Source organism: Mauremys reevesii, linkage group 3, assembly GCF_016161935.1.
Source record: "Mauremys reevesii isolate NIE-2019 linkage group 3, ASM1616193v1, whole genome shotgun sequence".
In the NCBI taxonomy this organism is placed as follows: domain Eukaryota; kingdom Metazoa; phylum Chordata; order Testudines; family Geoemydidae; genus Mauremys; species Mauremys reevesii.
In genome coordinates, this window is record NC_052625.1 from 4,270,554 (window position 1) to 4,293,993 (window position 23,440).

The following is a 23,440-nucleotide window of genomic DNA, read 5'->3' on the forward strand; positions in this document are numbered from 1 at the left end:
CATTTGGTCAGATAGCGACGCGGGAACAGCAAGAAGGTCGTTGTGTGGGTTTTGTAAATCATGGGTGCTTATTTCTATCTAGCTATCCCGCCCTCTATCATTAGATTTGAAATGAACACACACTTAGCAGCCATAGCGAGAACGATTGGCAGAATTTGTACAAAGCAGATTACGTAGCATCACCTTTCCTTTGGATTCTGTTGTGTGCTGGCCATGCGTATAGATAGTTTCGAGGTCGAAGTCTTGGGATTTTCTGTCTGGTTTCCTGATGTCTTAAGGGTTTTATTATTATTATTAATTATTAATTATTACTATTATTATTCTGGCCTTGCTGTTACTGCCACAGTTTGACTGGCACGTGATGGGGTTACGGGCTGCTCAGGGGCGGTGGTAGAAAATCAGTGATTTCCTGGCGTAGGGCTGTTGGCTCCTCTCACCTTCCCCCTGTTTGTTTTAGTTACGAAATGTTGTAGGCGCCTCGGCTGTGGCTGGGTAACCTTGGAACTGTCTGTTCTGTCACAGACAAATGGGTGATCCCAAGTCATTTAGCACCTTACCAAAAAATGAAGAAAGCCCGGGGCATGGCTTGGCCGAGGTAACTGCTGCGTAAAATCCCCCCCCTCTCCCGTGACTTTGTTCTGGATCTCGCGTGCAGCCAGGGCGCTCCGGCAAGGCACAGCTCCGGGGGAGTTACAGGTGTGTAAACAGCTCGCGCTCACCGGGACAGGGCTTTGCAGATTGGCTTCCGAGCCGCTCGCCGTGTGGACAGCCAGCGAGCTCCAGCCGGCAAAGAGCCCCGGGTAAATCAATCCGGAGTGGAGAACCCAGCCCGGTGCCCGGCGGGCGGCGAACCAGGGCCCCCAGCCCCGCTGGGCAGCCCTGGGAGGGAGCAGTCCAACGTTGGGCGGCCAGGCAGGGGGAGGCCCCGCTCCCTCCCCAGCCGCAGTCACAAGCGCAGAGACACCCGTCCTGCAGTCCCTGCCCACAGGGCAGCACCCCGCTCCCCCCAGCCCGGCTCCCAATAAAGCCGGGTCCCGCTACCCCCCTCGCTCCTTCTCTGGCTCGCTCTGCCCGGGGCCACCCACCTCCGGGGCAGCTCGGGGCAGGTGTGCGCAAGCGGGGGGCCAAGGCGAGGAGGCTCCCGCCTAGGTGTGAGCTGATTATTCAAATCGGCTGCCCAGGATCTGGGGATTGGAGGCTCGCGGGGGCGCCCGGCGCTATATCACTGGGTGACGGGAGCGCTCGTCCTCCGCCTCCTGCTTTTCCCAGCGCCGCCGGGCGACTCTGGCTGCAGGGGGAGAAAAAAAAAAGAAAGAAAAACAAACCCACCCAAGCAGCAGCAGCAGGAGCAAGAGGGGGGGAAACGCAGCCACCCCACCCCAGCAGCAGCAGCCGCTCCTGCCCCCTCCCCCTCCGCCCGGCTCAGGCAGAGGGAGTGAGGCAGAGGGGAGGGAGGGCTGGGGTTTTTTTTTTTTTTTGGGTTGTTCTCTCTCTTGTCGTCGGTTGTTGTGGCTGTTAAATTTTAAACGGCCATGCACTCTGCTTCCAGTATGCTGGGAGCCGTGAAAATGGAAGGGCACGAGCACTCGGACTGGAGCGGCTACTATGCGGAACCCGAGGTAGGGACAACTTCTCCCTCTATTTGTGTGAGTCTCTGTCCCCCCTCCCTGCCCATCCCACACCCCCTTCCCGTCCCCCAGCCGCCGCCCGTTCTCCCCTCCTTCGGCGAAAACAGGGCGCTGGGTTGATACGACACCGTTGTTAGCCTTGAGATAATATTAACTTTGCGATCAAATATTGACTTGCGGCGCCTCCGAATCCTCTGCCCTGCCTGCGCCGCGCTCGCCTAACAAAGTTGTGTTTGGCGTGGGACTGTCGGGAAGGGGGGGGGGTGGCTGAAGAAAACAGGGGGGCGGGAGGGCAAGGCAGAAGGGGGAGAAGTTTAGGGCTGGAGAGCTGGGTTTTGAGACGCGTGGGAGAGGGACACGCGCCTCGCTGGGCTGCGGAGAGTCCTCCTGCGCCGCCTCGGGTGGGGCTCCCCGCGCGTGGGGCTCGTGTGGCCGGGGCCGAGCCAGCCGTCTGCCCCGCGGTGTATTCCCTCCCCACGTAGTCTGCAGTGCAGCCCCCGCTCCCCGGATCGCAGGGTTGTTTTGCTGATCCAGGGGGTCGAGCGGCCGGCACATTTCGTCACGATTTAACACACACTCCTGCGCCCCCCCACACCGAGTCCCTAACCCCCGTTCCCAACCGGGGGCGAGCGCTCCCCCTTCCCGGCGCTTTGGGGTGGGAGCAGCCCCCGCCGCCCCCCCCAGCTGACTGCTGCCTTTTCGGACCCAGCAGAGAGCAGCTCGCCCCGGCAGCCGCGTCCTACACACCCCGGGCGCCGCGGGGCGGCTTGCGGGGCGCCCCCCGCCCGGCCAGCAGCCCCATTGCTAGAGCAGCCTAGGGGTGGCGGGCACTGCGTGGCAGCCGAGGTTAACCCCCCCTTCTCCTTGCAGAGCTATTCCTCCGTGGGCGGCATGAACCCGGGCCTGGGCATGAACAGCTACATGGGCATGTCGGCCATGAGCAGCGGCCCGGCCCCCATGAGCGGGGCCGGCTCCATGAGCATGTCCTACAGCAACAGCGGCATGAGCCCGTCCCTGGCCGGCATGTCCCCCGGCCCGGGCGGCATGGCCGGCATGGGCAGCGGCATGGGCCCCCACCTGAGCCCCAGCATGAGCCCCATGGGCGCCCAGGCCGGCTCCATGAACGCCCTGGTGCCCTACAGCAACATGAACTCCATGAGCCCCATGTACGGGCAGGGCAACCTCAGCCGCTCGCGGGACCCCAAGACCTACCGGCGCAGCTACACGCACGCCAAGCCGCCCTACTCCTACATCTCGCTCATCACCATGGCCATCCAGCAGTCGCCCAACAAGATGCTGACGCTGAGCGAGATCTACCAGTGGATCATGGACCTGTTCCCCTTCTACCGGCAGAACCAGCAGCGCTGGCAGAACTCCATCCGCCACTCGCTCTCCTTCAACGACTGCTTCCTCAAGGTGCCGCGCTCCCCCGACAAGCCGGGCAAGGGCTCCTTCTGGACGCTGCACCCGGACTCGGGCAACATGTTCGAGAACGGCTGCTACCTGCGCCGCCAGAAGCGCTTCAAGTGCGAGAAGAGCAAGGAAGGGGGCGGCGGTGGAGGGGGCGGCGGCGGGGGGAAGAAGCAGCCCCCCCAGCAGCAGCAGCAGCAGCCGCCCCAGCCCGGGGAAGGAGGCTCCTCCGACAGCTCGGCGGGTGGGCCCGAGTCCCCCCACCCCGGCGCCTCGCCCTGCCGCGAGCACAAGCGGGCCCTGGCCGAGCTCAAAGGGACCCCCCCGCAGCAGGCCCCTTCGCCGGCCCAGCACCTGCTCGCCCCCCACCACCTGGCCCACGAGGCCCACCTCAAGCCCGAGCACCACTACGCCTTCAACCACCCCTTCTCCATCAACAACCTGATGTCCTCCTCCGAGCAGCCGCCGCCCCCCCACCACCACCCGCACCCGCACCCGCACCACCACAAAATGGACCTCAAGGCCTACGAACAGGTGATGCACTACTCCGGGTACGGCTCCCCCATGCCCGGCAGCCTGGCCATGGGCCCCGTCACGAACAAAAGTGGCTTAGAAGCCTCCCCGCTGGCCGGCGACACCTCTTATTACCAAGGTGTGTATTCCCGGCCCATCATGAACTCCTCCTGAAGCTCCCCTGCCGAGCCCAGCCGGCCCGGGGGGGCCGGAGCTTGGACCGCGCTGCTCAGGTCCTTGGCTCGGGCTGTTGTGTCTGTTTGTGTTCCGAGCTCCCAACCCCATCCTCAAAGGACACATTTCCACCCAGCCAGCCTGCTCCAAAGTCCAAGGGGCTGTGGGATCAGGCCCGGGAATTGCCCCGGTCTCTTTAAGCCCCGATTTCAAGCGGGGGTATTTGGTTTATTTGGTTGGTTTGTTGGGGAGGGGGTATTTTATGTCATGGGCAGCAGAGGGTGGGGTAATCTTTTTGTTGCAGGGAGTTATAAATATATCTATTTTTTTTTGTGCGTGTGTGTGAAAGTGACGGGAAACAACTTATTCAGTGTGAAACAATGCTAGTTTTTAAACCGGGGACCAAAAGTCTTGTCACGTTGTAAAAAGAGAGAGGAAAAAAAATTACAAAAGAAAAAAAAAGAGAAAAATTCACAAAAAGAAAAAAAAGTCAGGATAGATTGTTGTAATTGATACAAACGTTTGATGTTACTGGGAGAGTAAACTGCTTGGATCTGATTAATTTATCGTTTCTGTATGCTTTATTTATGGCTTATAAATGTGAGCTCTGGTCCCAAACAGCCAGATTTTCACAAAAATATATTAAAGTGTTATTGGCGTTTTTTCCCCCTGAATCTTTTTCTTCGGATTTTCCAATTTTTTCCCACTTGAGGGGGGAAAACACTGACAGGGAAAATGGAAAACAAATTGGCTCAATTTATTTAATAATTTAAAAAGATATTTCTACATAGTCCTGTAGCTCTGTGTATATTTATTCTCTCTGTATAAGTATACAATCATATATAGTGGGAAAAAGAATGTAAGATAACTTGTTATATAAGATATAGAATATATACACATATGAAAATATAAGCTATATCTCTACACATACATCTACGAAAAGAATATATATAGATATAATGCACATCGATTAAAAGATATATATATAAAATACACACATAAGTGCATCTTAGATATTTTTCACGTGTAGCTGAAAAGTTTGACGAGTTCCCCGGATTTGTCCCAAGCTGTAGACACTCCAGTTCTAACCAAAAGGAACATTTGATATTGGATTTCACTCTTCAAACAAGCAAGCAAGAAAACGAAACAAGGCGTCATTACTAATAAACCCGCATTTACCTTGGGCTCCTTCCAGCCATTATAGATCATGTTAGTCTTATAAATCAGGAATTTACAGCTGATTACTAAAAGCCACCCTCCCTCATTTCCCCTTGACACAACCCTTCCCCCCCCCCAACCCCCGCTAGTTATCCAGACTGTTCAAAGACACGGAATTCCGTCTGAAAGGCAGGAGCCGTGTAAAACACACTGGGTCGGTCTCTATGGCGCCAGGTGACACGCTGCATAGACTGTCCTTCATGTCATGAACTTTGGAGTTTGCAGAAACCTTGACAGGGATCAGTTGAGCGACGGGCAGCCGAGAGCTCCCTTAAGTCCTTGAGTTGCTCGAGTCGCCCGGCGGACCAAGGGCCCTGAGAAGCTAGAGGGGCGGCTGGAGGAAGGTGGATGAGCCTAAAGGCTGGGCAAGATGCGGTTGAGGGGACTAGTACCTAACCCAGATACAATCAACTTCTTCGCCTTGACTGAGCCCCCGCAGCCCAAAGTTCTGAGTGACCCTGAGCATTGTCCAGGCCTGGCCACGCACAGGCCATGTTACAATCCCTCTCTCGGTTTACTCTGGGGCTACTTTGGGGGCGAAAAGGGAGGGACTGTGCGCCCTAGAAGGCGAATTATTTTCACACCCATCAATATAAACGCAGGGCTCCCCCCCCCCACGAAATCACACATATTTACCCGTGACTTCGATACCTGCAGGATTGGGGTCGAATTTTTTGGGACAAGATACTTTCCCTTTATCACACAACAACTGAGGAAGACCCTGAATGTGCCGCCAACATACATTCCACGGCTGAATCTACTGAGGTGATAACGAAGGAGAGGGTGTAATGTATATTCAACTCTGGAAAGCTGTTTTTATTTATACATTACATAGATCTGAATAGGTTTTCATTCCTCCTGTTAATTGTGTATATAGAGAACTGGCAGGAATAATGAACATGTTCATATTTATGGATCATGATGAAAACAGTTTGCTAGATACATACCCACACACTACAATTAACAGGAGCAGTGCATGTGTGTATAATTTCAAATCCTTAATCCCTGAACGAACCAGTGGAGATAGTGAAACAAGTTAACATGTGAAAATCTATTCACTGTAACGACGCCTGTGAAAATACAGTGGATTTCATGTATGGCTTATTTTGCGGGAAAAAAATGTCCCCAGACTTCTGTTGTTTACCTGGCCAACCGTCTGTTTCTTCACAGATTTTACTTATTAGAGGAAAAATAACGTTCAACTAGGGTAGATTTGCATTTTTCACACCCAGAAATATCCATATACACATGGAGGGTTTAACCCAATATGACAAGAAAAATAATCGACGCTGCACTGAAAAAACTCCGTCTAATTGTTGATTTGTTACATATCAATAGATGAGAGATTTGTGGATCTGATTACAATATAATTAGTGTTTGTGTGAGTACTGTTACGTCTGTATCTAGACACGCACCACTACAGGGCCGTATAAAAATGCCATTGTGTAGGGAATAAATCATATCTAATATACACACTGGTGGTCACTTGTTTTTCAGAGAGTAGAATCAAATGACCCACAAGTTTTATTTTATAAACCGAGAATGAGGTGCTATTTTTTAAAACCGCTTCTGGTGGTTTGAATCCAGCAAACATTTCGCCCTGAAAGCAAGTCCTCTGCCTGCCTGCTTAAAACACAGCCCGATGCTGAAATGTTTTTTTCACGCAATAAATTCACCCCGTTTCCCAGGCACTTGTTGTTTTCCCACGCGTTTAAGGAGTAATAGATCTGTTGCCCAAAATAACATTCAAATCCTTCTTAAAATTCGCCATTGTTCGGGGGAAGAGAGAGCGGGCGGGGGTGGAAAGAAACCTCCAAAAACAAAACCAAACTAGGATCCAGCCAGAAATCTGTCCCGTCTCTCCGCTGCAAGGACACACACGTTGTGAACCAAAGCATAAAATGTGTTTCATTATCACATAAAAGGCTCCCGCAGGGAAGGAGAATAGCAGCAGGGAATGAGGCTGATTTGGGGACAATGACGCGAGACTGCGATGCTCTAACCTGTTATGTTCTGTATCACATGCCCATTGTTCAATGGTAGTTTTAACCTACTTAGCGTCTCTCACTCCGCTGATCCCAACAGATAAGATGTAGTCCTGGCCGCATACATAAAAAGGATGTCATTTGGATGCCTGCTTTAGAAGCAGATCCTTTATGTGCTTCGCTCCCTTTCCCCATGGATCGTGCACACACCCAGGGTGGAAAAAAAAAAACACACCAACAAACAACCTCCCCCCCTCGATATATTTATTTCTCCACCACATCAAGCTCTTGCTGCTGCGGCTGGTGGTTTAAGTAACCGTGAGCGGTGAATAAACAAAAGTCACTAAACAACCAAAAAAAAAAATCTAGATCCAAATTCCAAGAGGGTAAACTTTCAACACCACGTCATACTTCAGCAAATTTACACAGATATTAGAGTGCGTCCCTTTCCGTTTTTTTCCCTTTTGAGCCATTGTGCTTAACTGAATTTTATAAAGCTGATCGATATCTTGGTAAAATATTCATTTTTAAACTAGCGGGCAGTGAAATCTTTGCTTTGTGCTAAAGTCAACAGCCGCACAATTTGAGCTCCCATAAATGCAGCGATGCCACTAGTAGTGGCAGTTGCTCGAGGCTGCTTAACGCTGGATTGTCATCGCCATGTGCAGCTCAGGGGGCAGCAGGTAGGTGATTTCCAGAACTTTTTTTTTTAAATTCCAATCTCCAGATTCCCCATTTCCACCCCCCCTCAAATTAAACCCAGCGAGATAAACAGGGGGGCGATCCTGGGGAATCGAATAGGGCTTTTGCCATCTGTAATTTCTTGGATGAAAGCGGAGGAGGTTGAAACAGGGAACACCCCACGCGTAATGATCTCGGGAGGATTGTTTTTTATTAAGTAGTGGTTGATTACAAATTTAAATTTAATTTTTTAAATTCAGTTAAAAGGGAACCCTCCCTCCTGGGGGTCGAGAGAGGAGGAAGCAGTGAAAACCTGACCCTACGCAGGGTCTTTCTACGGCTCAGTTTATGGACAGTTCATTGCAAGAAACTGATTTCTCAGGGACTAATCCGCTGAAAATCCACGAGTCTCGCTCGCGTTTCGTTTGCGAGTTCTTTCCCGGAAAACAAACTGGCCATAGCCAGCTCCTTCCGAGGCAAGCGAGGCTCTGTTGCATTCGATTGAGTTTTATAGCACATGGAATTGTTTTCATATCGATTCACTTCGCTTTTTTCCTGCTGATTGATCTAAAACATGCTCTTTGGTGTTAATGCACATCCGAGCTAGTTGAATCCTCCTTCCCCCGGCACACACACACGCGGGTGTGTTATCCTAAACACAGGTTTACGGAATGAAAGCTTTACGGAGAAAATCGGAGCATGCATTTCCACAGCAATTCCTGAAGCCTGCCAGTTTATGAAAACTTCAGGCAAGGCATAGCCGAGAAATGCCTGTACAGACCCTATACCTGCCCTCAGTTTGCTCGGTGATCACTTTCAATGCGTGGCGGTGAATTTAAAGGAATTCGTGTTAGGCATACGTGCATATGTAATAGAGTTCACTACATATGAAAAGGCAAAGGAGATTCTAAAAATGTTTAATTGATTCTCATTCTTAGGATATACAAATCCATATGCATTGAATTACCCTGACAGAAGATACCAGAAAAATCGATTTTAACTGGTATGAGGGGGGAGTCCTCCAAAAAAACCAACACAAAACCCAGAAGTGACCACATTAAAGATAGCATTAGCAAGCGCCACTCTTTAAAACGTGTTTGGGTTGTGCCTAGGAGCCGGAGTGCTCAGAGCATGCAGAAAAGGGTTTCCAGGTCGCTAGTAAATGTCTTTTCTCTCCCAAGAGGAAATAGGAAGGATTATTATTAAAAATCGAGGCGCAGAGAAAAGCAGGACTCGGGGATCTCTTTATCCCCTTGCGAACGGGTTCCAGGAGCTGCGCGTTTGCAAGCGGTTTCTGCAGACGCGATCTGATCTGACTTTGGCAAACGGATTTCATTTCGCGCCGAAGCAAGCTGGGTGAGACACTGAAGGCGGCTGACACGGGGTATTCGGGCCCTCTGCACAACAGATCGGCCATACAAAGGGGCCAGTGTGATACCGTTCTGAAAACGGCCCCGGGGCGGTGGGGGCAGCCAGGGATTTTTCTCTCCCCCTCTCCCACGTGAGATGGCAATTAATAAATTCCACGTGAAAAGGGAGGCGAAGGGGCCAGTCGCGTCTGACTGATGTGACAGGTTCTATTTCCCGGACGAGATGAGATCTGGGCAGGACACACAGAGAGGCTAATGGTTTTTAAATAATTAATAACCTCCCGGTTCCACGCGTAATGCTGCTCCTCGGATTCCTCAATTACTTGTCATTAAACGAGTGTCTATCCACGTACCGCACTTGGGATCTTTTGATGGGGTGCGGGAGGGGGGGGAGCGAATGTGTGTGTGTGTCGGGGGGGGGGAATTAACCTCAAGTCAAGCCCACTCCAGGACTGAATTAAATAGGGAATGGCCTTTGTGATATTGGTTCACAGCTAGGCGGTCCCTTAATGCAGTGGTACTTTGGGAAGAAAGCTAGCGTTTTAAAGAGATCTAATCTGCCAAATGGCCAATTTACGCGCCTGATCTGTATCGTGTCCATGCTCTCCCCCACTTCGGCCCCCGGATTTTTTCTTTTTATTAATACGACACAAATAAATACATCCTCGCTTCGCGCCGCGTCAGAAAAAGGACGCAGAGACCGGCTAGGGTACGGCGCTCAGCACCGGCTGCGTTTCTAGGCGGCCATCAGCTGCTCCCTAAGGAGTCCCGGCAGCCTGAGTTGGTGGGGTCCGTGTGAGAGCCCCCTCACCCCAAGAAAGCAGCCGCCCCAGCCTCCTTTTCTGATGAGAAAGAACGGACTAATTGCGCCCCTCCCCCCAATTAAGACAGGTTTCCACCAGCACAACCAAGAGCTCCAAAGTGGGGCGCACGCGGATGCACCTAATTCACAGAGGACTTGACAAGACACCTCACCCCATTTTCATTTATTCTAGCAAAAAGAATGGACCCCCCCAGCTGGATTGCCGATGTGCCAGGTCACTCTGATCAATCAAAGGGGAGAAGGCACTTTTCACCCGCCCGACACCCCCCTCCCTTCTCACACGAAGAGAATAAGAGGAGCAGGGTTTCAAATGTCACAGCGCAGGCCCCGAATGCCTTTAGCTGGGGACATCTCAGGCTGACGCGTCTGCAGGGCCATGGCAACCCCAGGCCAGTGCAACCTTTTCCCTTTAACTCGGTTCAATCACACGGCTTGCCCCCCCCCCGCCCTCTGCTTTGCATATTCCAGCGAACAAAATCCGAAACCTTCCCCTGCCCCCACCTCCCCCAGACTGTATTCTCGCTGGATGAAGCAGCACCAGAGACGCGGGACTCTGTTTGACCCGCTAGTTCCACCCAGCCTTCCAGTCCTGGAACTGGTTATGCTCCAGGATCAGGGTGATTTTTTTTGGGGGGGGGGGGAAGTACGGGGTCCATCCAATCAAACTTAATTGCTTTTGTGTAGTCTAAAGTCCGTTCCGCTCATCCAGCCGAAAGGGCCCAGGTTGCATTAAAACTTGTCTGAAGATGCAAAGTCAATTTCTCTAATCTAATGAAAGGCAACAATCGAGCGCTGTAACGCTGGCTAAAGGAGCTGGCTGTATTGCAGCTGGGTTGCCTAGTAATCAAAGTATTCAAATTCGCCTGCTACGAAAAGTCAGTTTAAAGTGTAATAAGGACTTTCTCTAGCGATCATGGTTAGCTCTCCACGGCCGAAGTCATCCCAGAGGATAAAATTCGCTACAATCACGGCTCCATGTATTTAAACGTGTCTATTTATGAATTTAATCACGAGTTTCACACCCCACAGTGAAAATCTAAGGCCCCAAATATCCGAAGCGCTCCGGATATTTAACTTGTCTATTTAAGAAATGAAAAGCCAGTTTAATAGTGAGTTTCACTATTCAGAGTTAAGATCTGAGGCCAAAAATCATCTAATTGTGTCCAGCACTTTTTTTTTCTTATTTCCCGTCCAAAGGGGGGAAAAAAAGCCACCTCTTTAATTGTTTGAGACGGGTAATGACATGCAGGGATGGTCTCAAAAGACACCAGACATCAAAGCACAAAGAAGATGACACATCCAGCAGTTTGATAAGAAAGTCACACTTCCAACTTTTACAGAGAACTGCCTGGGTCTCTGCTGTGTACCTAGTGTGTCAAACTTTGCAAAGTGTGTTGCCCTCTAAACAGCCAGGGAAGCCACCCCGCCAGGCCTTTTATAATTCTATGCAAAACATGCATTTATTGATCATCTTAAAAAATCCTGGGGGTAAAATGAGACTAATTATTGTCGGGCTAACAAGGAGTGGAACACCCAAGTAGAAGCTGAGCCGGTCTCCTGGGAGACTGATGGAGACTATTTTACAAGCTGTAATTCTGCTTTAGACTATTGCAGGCTAAAGTCAGTTCACATTATCCTCTTTCTTCTAGAAATATTCCTAATCCGATATTTCGGTGGGGAGAAACTCGCTTCTCCTCCATGGTATATTGATCCGTAACCCGCCTAAAACCAGGTATGGGGGGAGAGTGGAAACCAAAGCCTCCGAGTTTGCTACCTCTGCAGTGTCTAACCTTCAAACAAGTAAATATTAAACAGCATGCCATGTGGTGATGGATAGTCTGCTGCCCTGTTCACTTGAGAGATTCCTCGCCAGTATAGCTAAAAATGGTTGCTGGGAAAGGAGTACCTAATTGCTATTTTTCTACTGGGGGCGTTTTGCTTTCCCGGGGGCGTGATAATAGTCATGAACTCCAGGCAAGGCAACCGAAATTAGTTTGTTGTGGGGAACATGCGGAAAACGATTCATCCGGAGAAAAATGGAACCCGATTGCGTTCGAATCGGACGTGTGAACTTTATGATTCCAAGTCATTTTGCAATTTGGGAGGATGGGAGTTGAAATAGGCACAAAAAACATTGCGCGGGTTGATTTTGTTCTGGAAATAAGGAGAGTCCCTTTTGAAGAAGAAATTTCGTTAGAATGTCGGTAAAAGCACAAGACAGCGCAGGAAATAAACTTCCAATTAATATGGGGAAGGGAGACTATAGAAGAAGTTATCATTTTACACGCAGAGTTTCTGTCTTTCGTTCGCTACAGATGATTTATCCATTAAAAATATTAATGAATCTACGGGCACTGGAAAAAAAAGTTTTTTTTTAAATCGTCATTTTAAAATACAGGGATTTAAACCTAACGTCCTTGATAATAAACATACAAAATCTGAGTTAAAACCATTTCTAAATTCATATAACACAGGAGTTTTTCCAATCGCAGTTTTGCTGAGTTAAGCATTAATCTCACTTCAAAGGCTACACAGGCAAATGACTACAAAAAAATTAAACTGAAAATCATTACACTAGGACATGCTCCCGTCAGTTTTAAAGGCGAAATCTTCCTTGATCTCAGTGCAGGTTTCTGCGAAAGTAGAAAAAAAGAGATGGTACCAGGCTTGCTGCTTCTAACGGCAATTATATTAAAACAACCCGAAAAACCCTGTTGCTTTGGGAAATGGCGTGATATGAAACCAGAAGGGTGAACACAGCGGGTATTCGGCTGTGTTTAAAATTAATGACTCAACAGGTCGCTTCAGTTTTTGAGCTGGCAAGAATAGGACACCGGAGTAAATTCGTTTTCATGTTATGTTCTCTTGTTCACACCGCATTTCCTAGTGTCCTTCCTCACCTTATCCGGAATCCCGTATTTATGTGTTGAAGGACGAGCAATCCTTACACCGAGCGCTTTGAGACCTAGGGCTGAAAAGCGCCGGTCTCAAAGACCAGTGAACAACACAGGACTCTCAACATTTTCTTCAGTGGCCTCTGGATCAGGCCCTAAAGAATTCAGATGATGCTACTGAAGGTTCGAATGGCGTGTCCCCTCTAATTACCTTATTTGTAAATACCTCCATTGCTGCATATTTAAACACTCTTCCCCTCCCCACCGCCATCGGGGACAAAAATCTGGGGGCTCCTTTTGATCCCTGTGCCTCCTGGTTCCTGAATCAATAGGTTGGAAATTATGCGGTGCTGTCACGAGGTCTAGATCCACTTTGTAGAGGTGACTCTACCTTGGCGGTCCATTATATGCAAAACAGAAGAGGACCGCGCAAAACAGAAGCTCCCGCTGTTCATGCTGTGGCTAACTATCCCCAAATCCCAGGCATAACACCTGCTTGGACAAGACAGAATTTGCTTCGGGCTGGAAGTTCTAGGGGGTGGAATAATCAGGGTTTTCTTTTACCCTGTATTGATACAGTCCATTTATCCCGCTGCTATTTTTTGGAAAGGCATCAAAACTAGCCTTAAAAAACAAAACAAACAAACAACCTCCCCCCTCATAAACCGCTCTTATTTTCCAGCTCTCTCATCTCCTTTATTTATTGATTTCAGGGCTGCCCGGAGGATTAAGGGGGCCTGGGGCAAAGAAATTTTGGGGGCCCCATCTATAAAAAATTGAAATACTATAGAATACTATAGTCTTGTGGGGGCCCCTGTGGGGCCCGGGGCAAATTGCCCCACTTGCCCCCTCCCTGGGCAGCCCTGATTGATTTGCAGGGTTGGTTTTTTGTGTGTGTGTGGAATTGAAAATGTTGTAGATGGCAAGCTGAAAAAAATCACTCAGCGGAATGGATCCAACCGCAGCAGCTGGGGAACATCTGGCGGGGCATGGAGAGCGCACTGGAAGTGTATGGGGAGGGGGGGGTCTTAGATCTGAAAATTCGGTCGATCCGTGCGCGCAGGGAATGATGGAAACTGTAGGCTGCTTCAATAGGCGATGGGAGAGGTGTCTCCCACTGAACTCTGCGTGACCCTCACCTGGAAGACTTGCTAAATAAGGGCTGCGCCATTAATCGCTTTGCAAACCAGGAGAGGCTTTGCGCGTGGATCTGGCTGTCATACCTAGGAGCTCCCCGGCTTCCAAAAATCAAACGCAAACCCGCGGGTGGCCGCGTCTATTCAACCTCCTCCTGCAGCCTCATAAACTCCCCGGGACCTTAAAGCGCCCAGGAGAGCTATTTAGGCAGCTAGGGCGAGCGAACCGGGGTCTTCCCATTGCTAGATGCTGCTGTTCCTGCAAGAGGAAGAGATTATTAGAGCAACACGTTGACTCGGTGTCATTCAAGACGTCAGCCTGAGCAGCAGAGAAGAGGGGACCCCATTTACACCATTGATCGCTTCGGATCAGGGCAGGGCGCTAAACAAGGGACTTCCCTTCCCACTAGTTTCTGGAGGTTTGGCAATCAGGACATGACTGCCCTTGAGTTCAGCGTGTTCCCCACCAGCTCCCCCAAGCGCGGACTGCCACCTCTGGACTTGTGGGTTTGTCCCGGGGGGGTCGCGTTACATTTCTGGCCCGGAAACCCAAACTCAGAGCGGGTATCCCCGACACCCCAAGCTGCCCCCACTACCCTCAGCAGGGCCGAATGCTTCTGAGGCGGAAAGTGTCAGGAGAGGGCTCGCTAGGGAGAGCTTTTGTGCCGGCCCTGCAGAAGTCCTGGCCACTGCAAGGGAACCAGCTATGGGGCAAACAGCTCCTCGCCCAGCCCTGTAACGATACTCAGTCCTGCAAATAGGCACAGGGTACCATGACCTCTGCGCCCGGCTCTTCTCCTCGGCTCATGACAACTGCGCCGCTGTCACTTACACCGCGCACCGGCCTTTCTTCTGCTCTAGGCCAGGGCCGGCAAATCAAAGCGCCTCCCCACAGCCGCTGATCGTGCCCCAGATCCTTCTCTATCTCCTGCGCCATCAAGCCCTGGGAAGGAGTTGATCTCAGGTGCCTAACCTGCAAGTACTGAGGAAGGACAATGTTGAAATGGCAGGTGAACAGAAGAGGGACATTGTCCTGGTTTTTGTGTAAAGGAAAAAAAAACTTTTCTAAGATCTGTTTTTTTTTAAAACATTTGCATAGAATAAAAGCTTTAATAAAAGTTATCAGCCTGCCAGACTCATTGAGAGAGCTCGGCTCCGTAACCCGAGACAAGGGTCCATTGATTGTCTGCAGCGGTGTTTAGATTCCGCCCTTCCTTTGTCAACAACGAAAAGTAACCTGCCCTTGTCCCCCTCTCCGTCCCATTGAATCGCGGCCTCTCTCACTTTCAGCCTGCGCCGGTTTTCCGGGCGTGCACCCGTGTCTCGTTTGCTGGCTGAAATACATTGAAAAGGGACCAAGAATTAAGTAGCGGATCCGATGAGGGAGAAGGGAGGGGTCCGGCGCAAACGGGTTCTTGGAAAGAGAAGTGAACAGCGGAGGAGACGGAGGTTGCTGTGGCTTTTGCTTTTACGACCCCCTCAGGTGTCCCTACAGCTGTTTTGCAGAGCGATGCTAAATTCAGGAGGTCTGGATGCTTTTCCCTGGATGTCCTTCTCCGCCCTACTAACCAGCTGTCCCCCAAACGCAGAGAGCCGGCTCCTGGCCAGGCGTAAATACGCGCCGCTCCTCCGATGGACATTTTGCCCAGGGATGATTGTTTGTAGACGGTGATTCCTTACTGACGACCCCTCATCTGAAGTCCCCAACCCCTGCGTAACTGCAAGGATCCGCAATGGAGCGGGGACGTTAGCATGAGAGTTGCGGGCAACATTTTCTGCTTTGCACTTTGGGGAGAGACGGGCACACGGGGAAAATCCCGGAAGGAATTGAAGCCGCGAGGAGGACGTAATGGTGCCCTCGGTTTTTGCAAGAGAGAGACAATCCTGAAATCAGACAGGAGCTTTGCCTTAAAAAAAAAAACAAAAACCCTCCCCCCGCCCCATCGCTAGTGGAATGAGAGCCAAACATAGAAACCGTCGTCCGAGGAAGAGGAAACCTTCCCCCCAGGACAGAAACCGACACTTTTACCGGCGGAAACAAGAAAGTAGCTAAATCCAAGCGAGGACATGTGGGCCACCGTCTAGTTTTATATAGAAGGGAATTAAACTCTAGTATGACTAGCTTAGATGGGTAGATTTTCTATCCAGGAATCAAATGACGGCATTGCTAGCGTATCAGAACGTAGTTCCTCATCCCACTTCTCTCTTGTGAAGCATACACAGCGACGGCCACAATTATTTCCCTTATGATCGATAGTAGCAATAATCAGTGACGAGTGATTAATAAAGCCAGCTGGGACGGAGTAGTTTTTATCCCTCACTCGTTATTTCAGGCAACACAAAAAGCAGGGAACTGTGGCAGAATATAGGCGACGTGTGCGTTGGGATTCACTTTTCTTTTGGATACACTGTCTTTTTACGGGAATGAGTTTCCAAGACAGTTGCACTGTTTCCCCCTATCCAACAAATTCTCTTTGCAAGGGGTGGGTTTGCTGGGGAGTTTTATTGGGAAATACGGGGCCCGATCCTGCTTCCAATAAATGTCTGTGGCCAGACTTGGAGGGGGAAAGCAGGAGCACATTATTCGCCACACTTGTCACCGCTTCTGGAGCTAAAACTGAACCAAGAAACGCCATAACTCCTGGCTTTGGTTTCAACGGTCTTTTCTGACTCCTTCACACTTTCATTTAACCCTTTTAAAGACCCTGGTAGCGCAGCTCCCAGGTTCGCCGAGCCTCGGGACAGAAAAGCAATTCGAAATAGGGTTTCACCCCGCAGCACTCCGGACCTAGCCCTGCGGAGCGCACCAGCCAGCCAGGACTAGGAAGGGGACAATGCTCAGGAGAGATTCGTTCACAAACGGCCGGGCACAGACGCCAATCAGGAACCCATCCAGACCGAACGTCAGTCTTTACTCCCCTGGGGGGTCCCACTGACCAAGGAGAAGAGCAGGCGTGAGCCCAGCAGGTTATGGGTTAATCGGAGAGAACGATCTGTCCGTCGCCTCTCCGGGCAGTGACATCGGGGCAGACGAAGGATTCTCCGCGCCGCGCATTGTGCGGGACTTTGCGCACAGATGCTTTTGAGGCGGCCTGTGTGTGTCAGGTACCGCGCTGGGCGTGGAAAAAAAAAACCCAAACCTAACTGCGGGAAACTGCCACCCAGGACTATTAAACAGAGAGCAAAACATTTAAGCAGACCCGCATCTCCGGCTATATACACGCAGAAAGAAACTAATCGGTGCGCATAGCTATCCCAATACACGTGCGTGTTTTGTATAGTTCTGACACACACACACATACACACACACACACACCTGTTATCAAGTCCATTTCTGTTAAGCCGAACTTTAAATGTGTCTTGACAGACAGGGGGTCGGTGTGGAAGGAAAGGATTCCCCCTCCCCGAATCCTGCACTGGGACCCGCTAGCTCCATTGTTCCAGCAGATCCTGTTACAGGATACGGGACATTACTAATGTAGGGACTGATCCTGCCCACTGAAGTCCAGGGGCGCTTCACCATTGACTTCAACGGGGTGAGGCTCGAGTCCCTCAATTCACCGCCTGAGTCAGTAGCCCTGGACTGGATGCGATCTGGGGGCAGTCAGACCCTTGCAGAGTTTGCCCCTTGCTCAGTTGTACTTGGGGTGCGTGTGGCTGTGTTTGTGCGCGTTTAGCGCAACTCCAACCCCAGCGATCGGCAAAGTAACGGTTAAAACAAAAGTGATCAAAATCTCATTAGGAAGCCCCATACAAAGCTCGGCGCATAAGTGTCCCGCCGTGCACGAGCGGAGGAGAATGCAATTCAGATACGCTCCGTCTTGCAAAACTATTTCAGGTGGAGGCTGCTGATAGCACCCGGGTAATGCCTTTCGCTGGAAGCGTGATTTTAAATAAGCATCTCTCTGCTTGTTCATTACAGCCGGGCGGAAGGCGGCTGACGTGGCACTGTATTTACCGGTGTAGCCGAGCATGAAATTGAATGTTCGAAAAGTTTTTAGAAAATGCAAATCGCATTAAAACACAAGCAGCGTGTCCCCGATTTACAAGCACCAGCTGACCGGGGATTGGCGCCCAGAGAGAAATGGAAAGGAGATCGGGGACCCAGCCTATTTTAAATCGCTATTTTCCCAGACGAATTTTTTGTTCCCCCATGACAGAGGATCTCACCCTCATGTCAACAGGCACTTTGGAGAACTGGCGAGCCTGCGAAAATGACCAAAGTTAGCCAGAAAAGGCCAGCACGCTCAGCGATTGTCATGGGTGGCCAGTAACACTTAACCCCCCCGCCCCCAACAGCAGGGGGGAGCTTTCCCCGGGTAGAGTTACCCCCCGCATGTCCCTCTGGTCTGGCTCGGGAAAGCTATCCTGACAGCACAGCGCAGCAAACCCACCCCCTGCCTCCAAAACAGCTGGCAGGTTTAGTCTGTTCCGTGCACACAAAATGTTACAAGCACGTTGGATGGCAGGAGTGAGATCACTTGATCATTGCCTGTTAGGTTCACTCCCTCTGGGGCACTTGGTATTGGCCACGGTCGGTAGACAGATACTGGGCTAGATGGGCCTTTCTTATGTTTTATGTTGTCTTTCGCCGCACACAAAAGTTTGTTGCGGCAGATCCTCCGCAGATCCTGCCGCACGCCCAATTCGCGGGGGGAATTCCCCCATTTAGTCCTCTGACTGCAATGGTAGAGGCTGGGTAAGGAGGACAACCATGGATTGTCCCCATTGCCGGTCATTGGACAACAATCCACAGGACAGGGGTTACCAGAGCAATGGGGTTTTTTTTTTTGGGAAAAAACTTTGCTAGTCAAATTTGGATGGCAAAATAAAATCGTAGGGAAGACGGCAGGGAACCAATGGGTGCATCCTAAAACACGAATCTGGCAAGGATTAGGAAATGCCCAGCTTTGAAATAGTATCTAGCAAAGCAATGGGAGCATTCGTTTTATTAATACAGAACTATTTAATACCCTTCGCCGCAGGATCTAGCCAGATAGCACAATGTCTCCAGCACTACTTCGCCACAGACTAAACAGGTCTGTCTTTCTCTCTTTCCCACCACTCCCCCCTACAATAGCGCCTGACTTGGGGGGTTATTCCACCATTGTATTTCAGGCGAGCCTCCTGCTGAAGATAAGGAAGGGTCGGTTTTCCTCTCAGTCACACCGGTTACTGGTGTGAATTCCCCCGATTCCAGCACCTTGATGCACTCCGAAGATCTGGGAGTGGGTGGTTCCAGGCTCGCCCCCTGGGGGGAGGATCGGGCCCCTCCCATTGTGATCAAAGCCGACACGAGCCATTCTGCCGAAGTCGAGAGGGAGAAGACAAGGGAGCTTCTCTGCAAACGCGCCCCCGTTTTGTAATGAAGCCTCGGCTAAAAGCGCAGCCGGCACTCGGAATACAGCGCCGTGAATGTAAGCGGAGCATCCCAAGGGATGAAAGCGCACGTGGGATTTATTGTTTCACTATCAGGACGTTAGGTTAATTCGGATCACACCTGAATGCGTACCCCCCCTTCGGGAAATCGGCACTAACAAAATGCCCTCATTTCTCAGAACTGGAGAAAACGGGTCCTTCCCGGCTCCCTCCCCTATCCTCTATTCCATTCCAGCCCCCCCAACCCCCAACTTTTGTCACGTGGTAAAAGTTTTAAATATTTGCTGAGCCCCTCTCCTCTGTGTCTCCTTCCAGAAGCACCCTGCTCCTCCCGAGCTCGGGACAGTCTGGTTTTCACTCCAAAGCTTAATGGTAATTGCCACCTGCCAAAAGAAGCCCTTTCTTCTCACAACAGACCTTCCGCTGCCACAAGGCTTTGTCAAGGAAAAGCGCAAAACAAACAAATGAACCAACAAACAAAAAACAAAAAAACCCCAAATAAACCAACCAAACCCCCCAAACGAAACCAACCCCCCCCAAAAACAAACCAACCAAAAAACAAACCCAAACCACCCCAACCCCCGCACAAACCCCCCAGCCAGGTGGGAGTCTCCCTATATCTATGGCTGTTGTCATTCAGAGAATCCACCTAACATGTTTTTGCTCCTAGGAATCCTTGGGACCTTCCCAGCAAAGTGGAGAGGAGACAGCTCAGGGGCTGAGTTTTGGGAGCTGTGCCCCCCCCCCCCATGGCCTATTCTTCTCACAGCAGAGCGAGGATCTGGAATTGTAAAGGGACCAGCAGGGAACTGACCAGGGAACCGTTTTCACTCAATTCCCACATTCTCTGGGATTTCTCTCCTTATCCCCTGGGCAGCCGCCATTCCCCCCAGCCTGTTAGCCAGGGACAATGAGCGAGAGCCTGGTTTAATTTAATTTTCCTGTCAGCCTAGCCAGAGCTGCACTGTAACCCTTACACTTACTCCTGCGGAGCGGGGCTGCTTGGTGTTGCCATTTGCACCAGAAAGGCCCCAAAGGACACTGTTCTGGGAGCCCCAGGCGTGCATCAGGCTAGAACCCAACGAGGTTTCCACTTGAGAATAGGCCCTAGCTGCCATTGATACATAGCACTAGTAGATCCAGCACCAGGCTGCAAGACTGGGCACAGGGCTACCCACCAACCCAAAGCTGCAAACCCTGAGAGGGGAAAGGAAGAGAGAGAACAAAGGAGGAAACTGTAGATGAGCCCAGTTCTAACTATTCCATACAAGTGTGTCCAGACAGCATGTGACACAACCTGGGATTATAGAACGCTTCCCTCAGTGCAGCTGGAGGATCATTACATTTGCCATTCAACACCTCCACTGGGGTTCATTTGAAAGGAACGAGTAAGAGGTCTTGGAAATGCAGCATTGTTGAATCATTCTGCCACCGAGGGCCCGACCCTGCCACACCCAGGGCAATAGCAAAACTCCCATGGTAGAAAGGATCGTGTCCCTGATACTGCTAAGTTTTTTTCTGCCCTAGTGAATTTTATCACTGTTTGTCCTACTTGGTGGGGGGAAAAAAGTATCACTTTATAGAACTACTACTTCCATGTTTGCTGTTTGAATCAACTTCAGTGTTTCCAGGAAGCCTTGTATTGACATATCTTCACCATGGCCATTCCCAGCCCTTACATTAGTTGAAAATAGAGGCTTATCAGTCTAAAAAGTAATGAGTGGTCAGCAGCAAAGATATGAATGTGTTTATTGCCCCATCATCCAGTATCTCAGCCTAGGAAAAGAAAAGAAACAGCTTGTGTTTGTAGAAATGCCTCCTGCTTTCATCACTGAAAGGAAGGGCTACCTAGGAAAAGTGACAGTCTTATTAATATCCTTTGTGTGATTTCAACATGAACAGTAGGAACTTGAATTAAGTAACTGTTTTTAGTGCGCATATGTTTCCTTTTAATATCTCTGCTCTCTTCTGTACTGCAGACATTAATCTCCTAAATGCTTTTTTTATTACAGTCAGACTAATTTCAGCCCAGACTGTTCATTTAATTGACAACTGACGTGACATAGGGTGTTTTATGTACTTAATGGGTCTCTTTGTGTTCTTGGGTTCATGCAGCAATATTTTGGGTGTCTCCCTGGGAAATGAAATGCATTTCTAAACTTTAAGATTCTGTTCATAAATGCATTTGAAATACATTTGACATGATCACTACATGCAGCGACAATCTCTAATTGTATAATGCGTTTGCACAGCATTTTAATCCAGGCATGCTACTGCAAACTGCTAGAAAGGACGGCATTTGTAGCTATTACAGAAATATGCCTACACTGATATAAAAGGTGATTTTTCTGTACTAAAGCTGTTAACAATCCAGAAAATTTACTAAATACAAAATGGAATCTCATATAAATTTTTACTGCATGCAGGATGTAAGTTCTTGCTGACACTAAGATATCTTTACACCTCTATGGGAGTGTGGAATGGCCTTACTGAAGAGTGCACACATTATCCCTTCCCGCAGCCTTTGCTTTAAGGCACATTTACATTGCCAGAGTGGTGGAAGTGGAACTTAGTGTAAATGAGACTCAGGCCCAATATGTGAAACAAAGCAGTTCACTGTACTCCACAGAGATGGACTTCCTTTCTAGACATTTTTTTAAATGTAAAGATTATCAGAACAAAAATGATTTCTCTCACTTCACCTGGAAGGAAAGAAGAAAGCTGAGTAAATGTGTGTTACATAGAGTGAATCAGAATAAATGTGATGTTTTGGCTGTGATTCCCGTTTCAGACTGAGGACATAAATATGAAACAAGGTTAGAGTAAACCCATTGCAATTTAGGATAATGATTAATTAATTGGTATGTTTTAATCTTCATATTTCTTATTTTAATAATCCCAGAAGAAGTCTATGGTAGGTATAAGCATTGTAGCAAATATGTAACTAACTGATGTTATTGCTGCTGTATGTATTTCTTATTAAATTCCCAAAGACCATCTCGGTTTGCCTCTTGGTGTCTGTATTTGTTATGGTGACTTGTTTTAATACCTTGAAGTTCTGTTTATATGTCTTTGAATGACACATAGACTAATTATATCTGTTTATAGCCGCAAGTTTAAATGTGAACTAATGCATTGCTCTGGGACATCCTCAGCGGGTGTAAATTGGTGTAGTCCCACCTGCAGTAAGTGTCTGGCATGGGGTAAAACACAGAGCATCTGAGTCACCACTGAGTTACTCCAGGTTAACACTGGTGGAAGTTCATCGATTTCAACGAAGGTTCACCAGGGTAAAACTGCACTGATACAGGTGTGAATGAGGACCATTGAGCCAGATGCTCAACTGATGTTTTGACTTGTTTTGTTTTTATTATTTATATCACAGCAGCGCCTATAAGCCCCAGCTCAAATCAGGACCCCGTTGTGCTAGGTGCTGTACGTACATATAATAGACAGTCCCCCCCCACATGGTGAGATTACAGTCTAAATAGACAAGACACACAAAAGATGGGAAGGGAAAGAGAGGTGAAGTTACTTGCTCCAGGTAACACAGCAGATTGAGTAACAGAACAGGAGGAGAATCCAAGTCTCCTTAATCCCAGTTTACTGATCCACTGGGTCTCACTGCTTCTCTCTGATTTCAGTGACTCTATGCTGGTTTGCACCCGCTGAGGATCCTTTAATGGAAAAAAGAAATCTTCCTCTGCCAGATAAGAGGGGATTTCCACCTTTGATCACCTGCTGAGGAAACTGTTCCCCCACCATGGTCATATATGATAGATTAAACACATACGGTATCTACAGCCATACATTTTTCACTGATGGGGGAAAAGAAATGCCTCCTTAAGAGGAATATTTGGAGCCATTATGAGATTCCTGGAGAGAATTCAATATGCATGTGCACCTTCACATGGGCAGAGCAAGGGGCTGAGGTCCAGATTCAGCAAAGTATGGAAGCACTTGTCTAATTTTAGATAGAGGAGTAGTCCCACTGATGCGTGCAGAGTTAGGCATCTGCTTCAGTACCTTGATGAAATGGGACCAGATGCCCCCAGGCCTGCATTCCTTGTTCCTCTGAAACTCCCACTGACTTCAGCGGGAAGGTTGAGTTTGTGAGGAATGGAAGATCAGCCTCTGGAAGCCAAATCTCTCTCCTCCACACATGCCCCACTAACCCTGCTGGGCAAACCGGTCTGACACCGTAGGAGGCTGGAGCCAATATAGCATCT

The 23,440-nt window shown here is 49.5% G+C and overlaps 1 protein-coding gene and 1 long non-coding RNA gene across 3 annotated transcripts; both read left to right on the forward strand.

The window, feature by feature from the left end:
• Positions 1-586: 586 nt before the first annotated feature.
• On the forward strand, positions 587-4,569 carry FOXA2 (forkhead box A2). 2 transcript variants are annotated; one of them, XM_039531254.1, is made up of 3 exons: positions 587-696; positions 1,550-1,619; positions 2,499-4,569. In XM_039531254.1, exons 2-3 carry the CDS (start codon positions 1,551-1,553, stop codon positions 3,723-3,725), a joined length of 1,296 nt encoding a protein of 431 aa, XP_039387188.1. In that variant the 5' UTR covers positions 587-696; position 1,550; the 3' UTR covers positions 3,726-4,569. The 2 variants fall into 2 exon arrangements, with proteins under 2 accessions (XP_039387188.1, XP_039387187.1); XM_039531253.1 differs by lacking the exon at positions 587-696 and having other exon boundaries at positions 1,501-1,619.
• A 2,907-nt stretch (positions 4,570-7,476) lies between these two features.
• On the forward strand, positions 7,477-22,126 carry LOC120401719. The gene is made up of 3 exons (XR_005596676.1): positions 7,477-7,611; positions 18,951-19,249; positions 19,882-22,126. It is a non-coding gene; the product is annotated as an uncharacterized LOC120401719 (long non-coding RNA).
• The last annotated feature ends 1,314 nt before the right edge of the window (positions 22,127-23,440 follow it).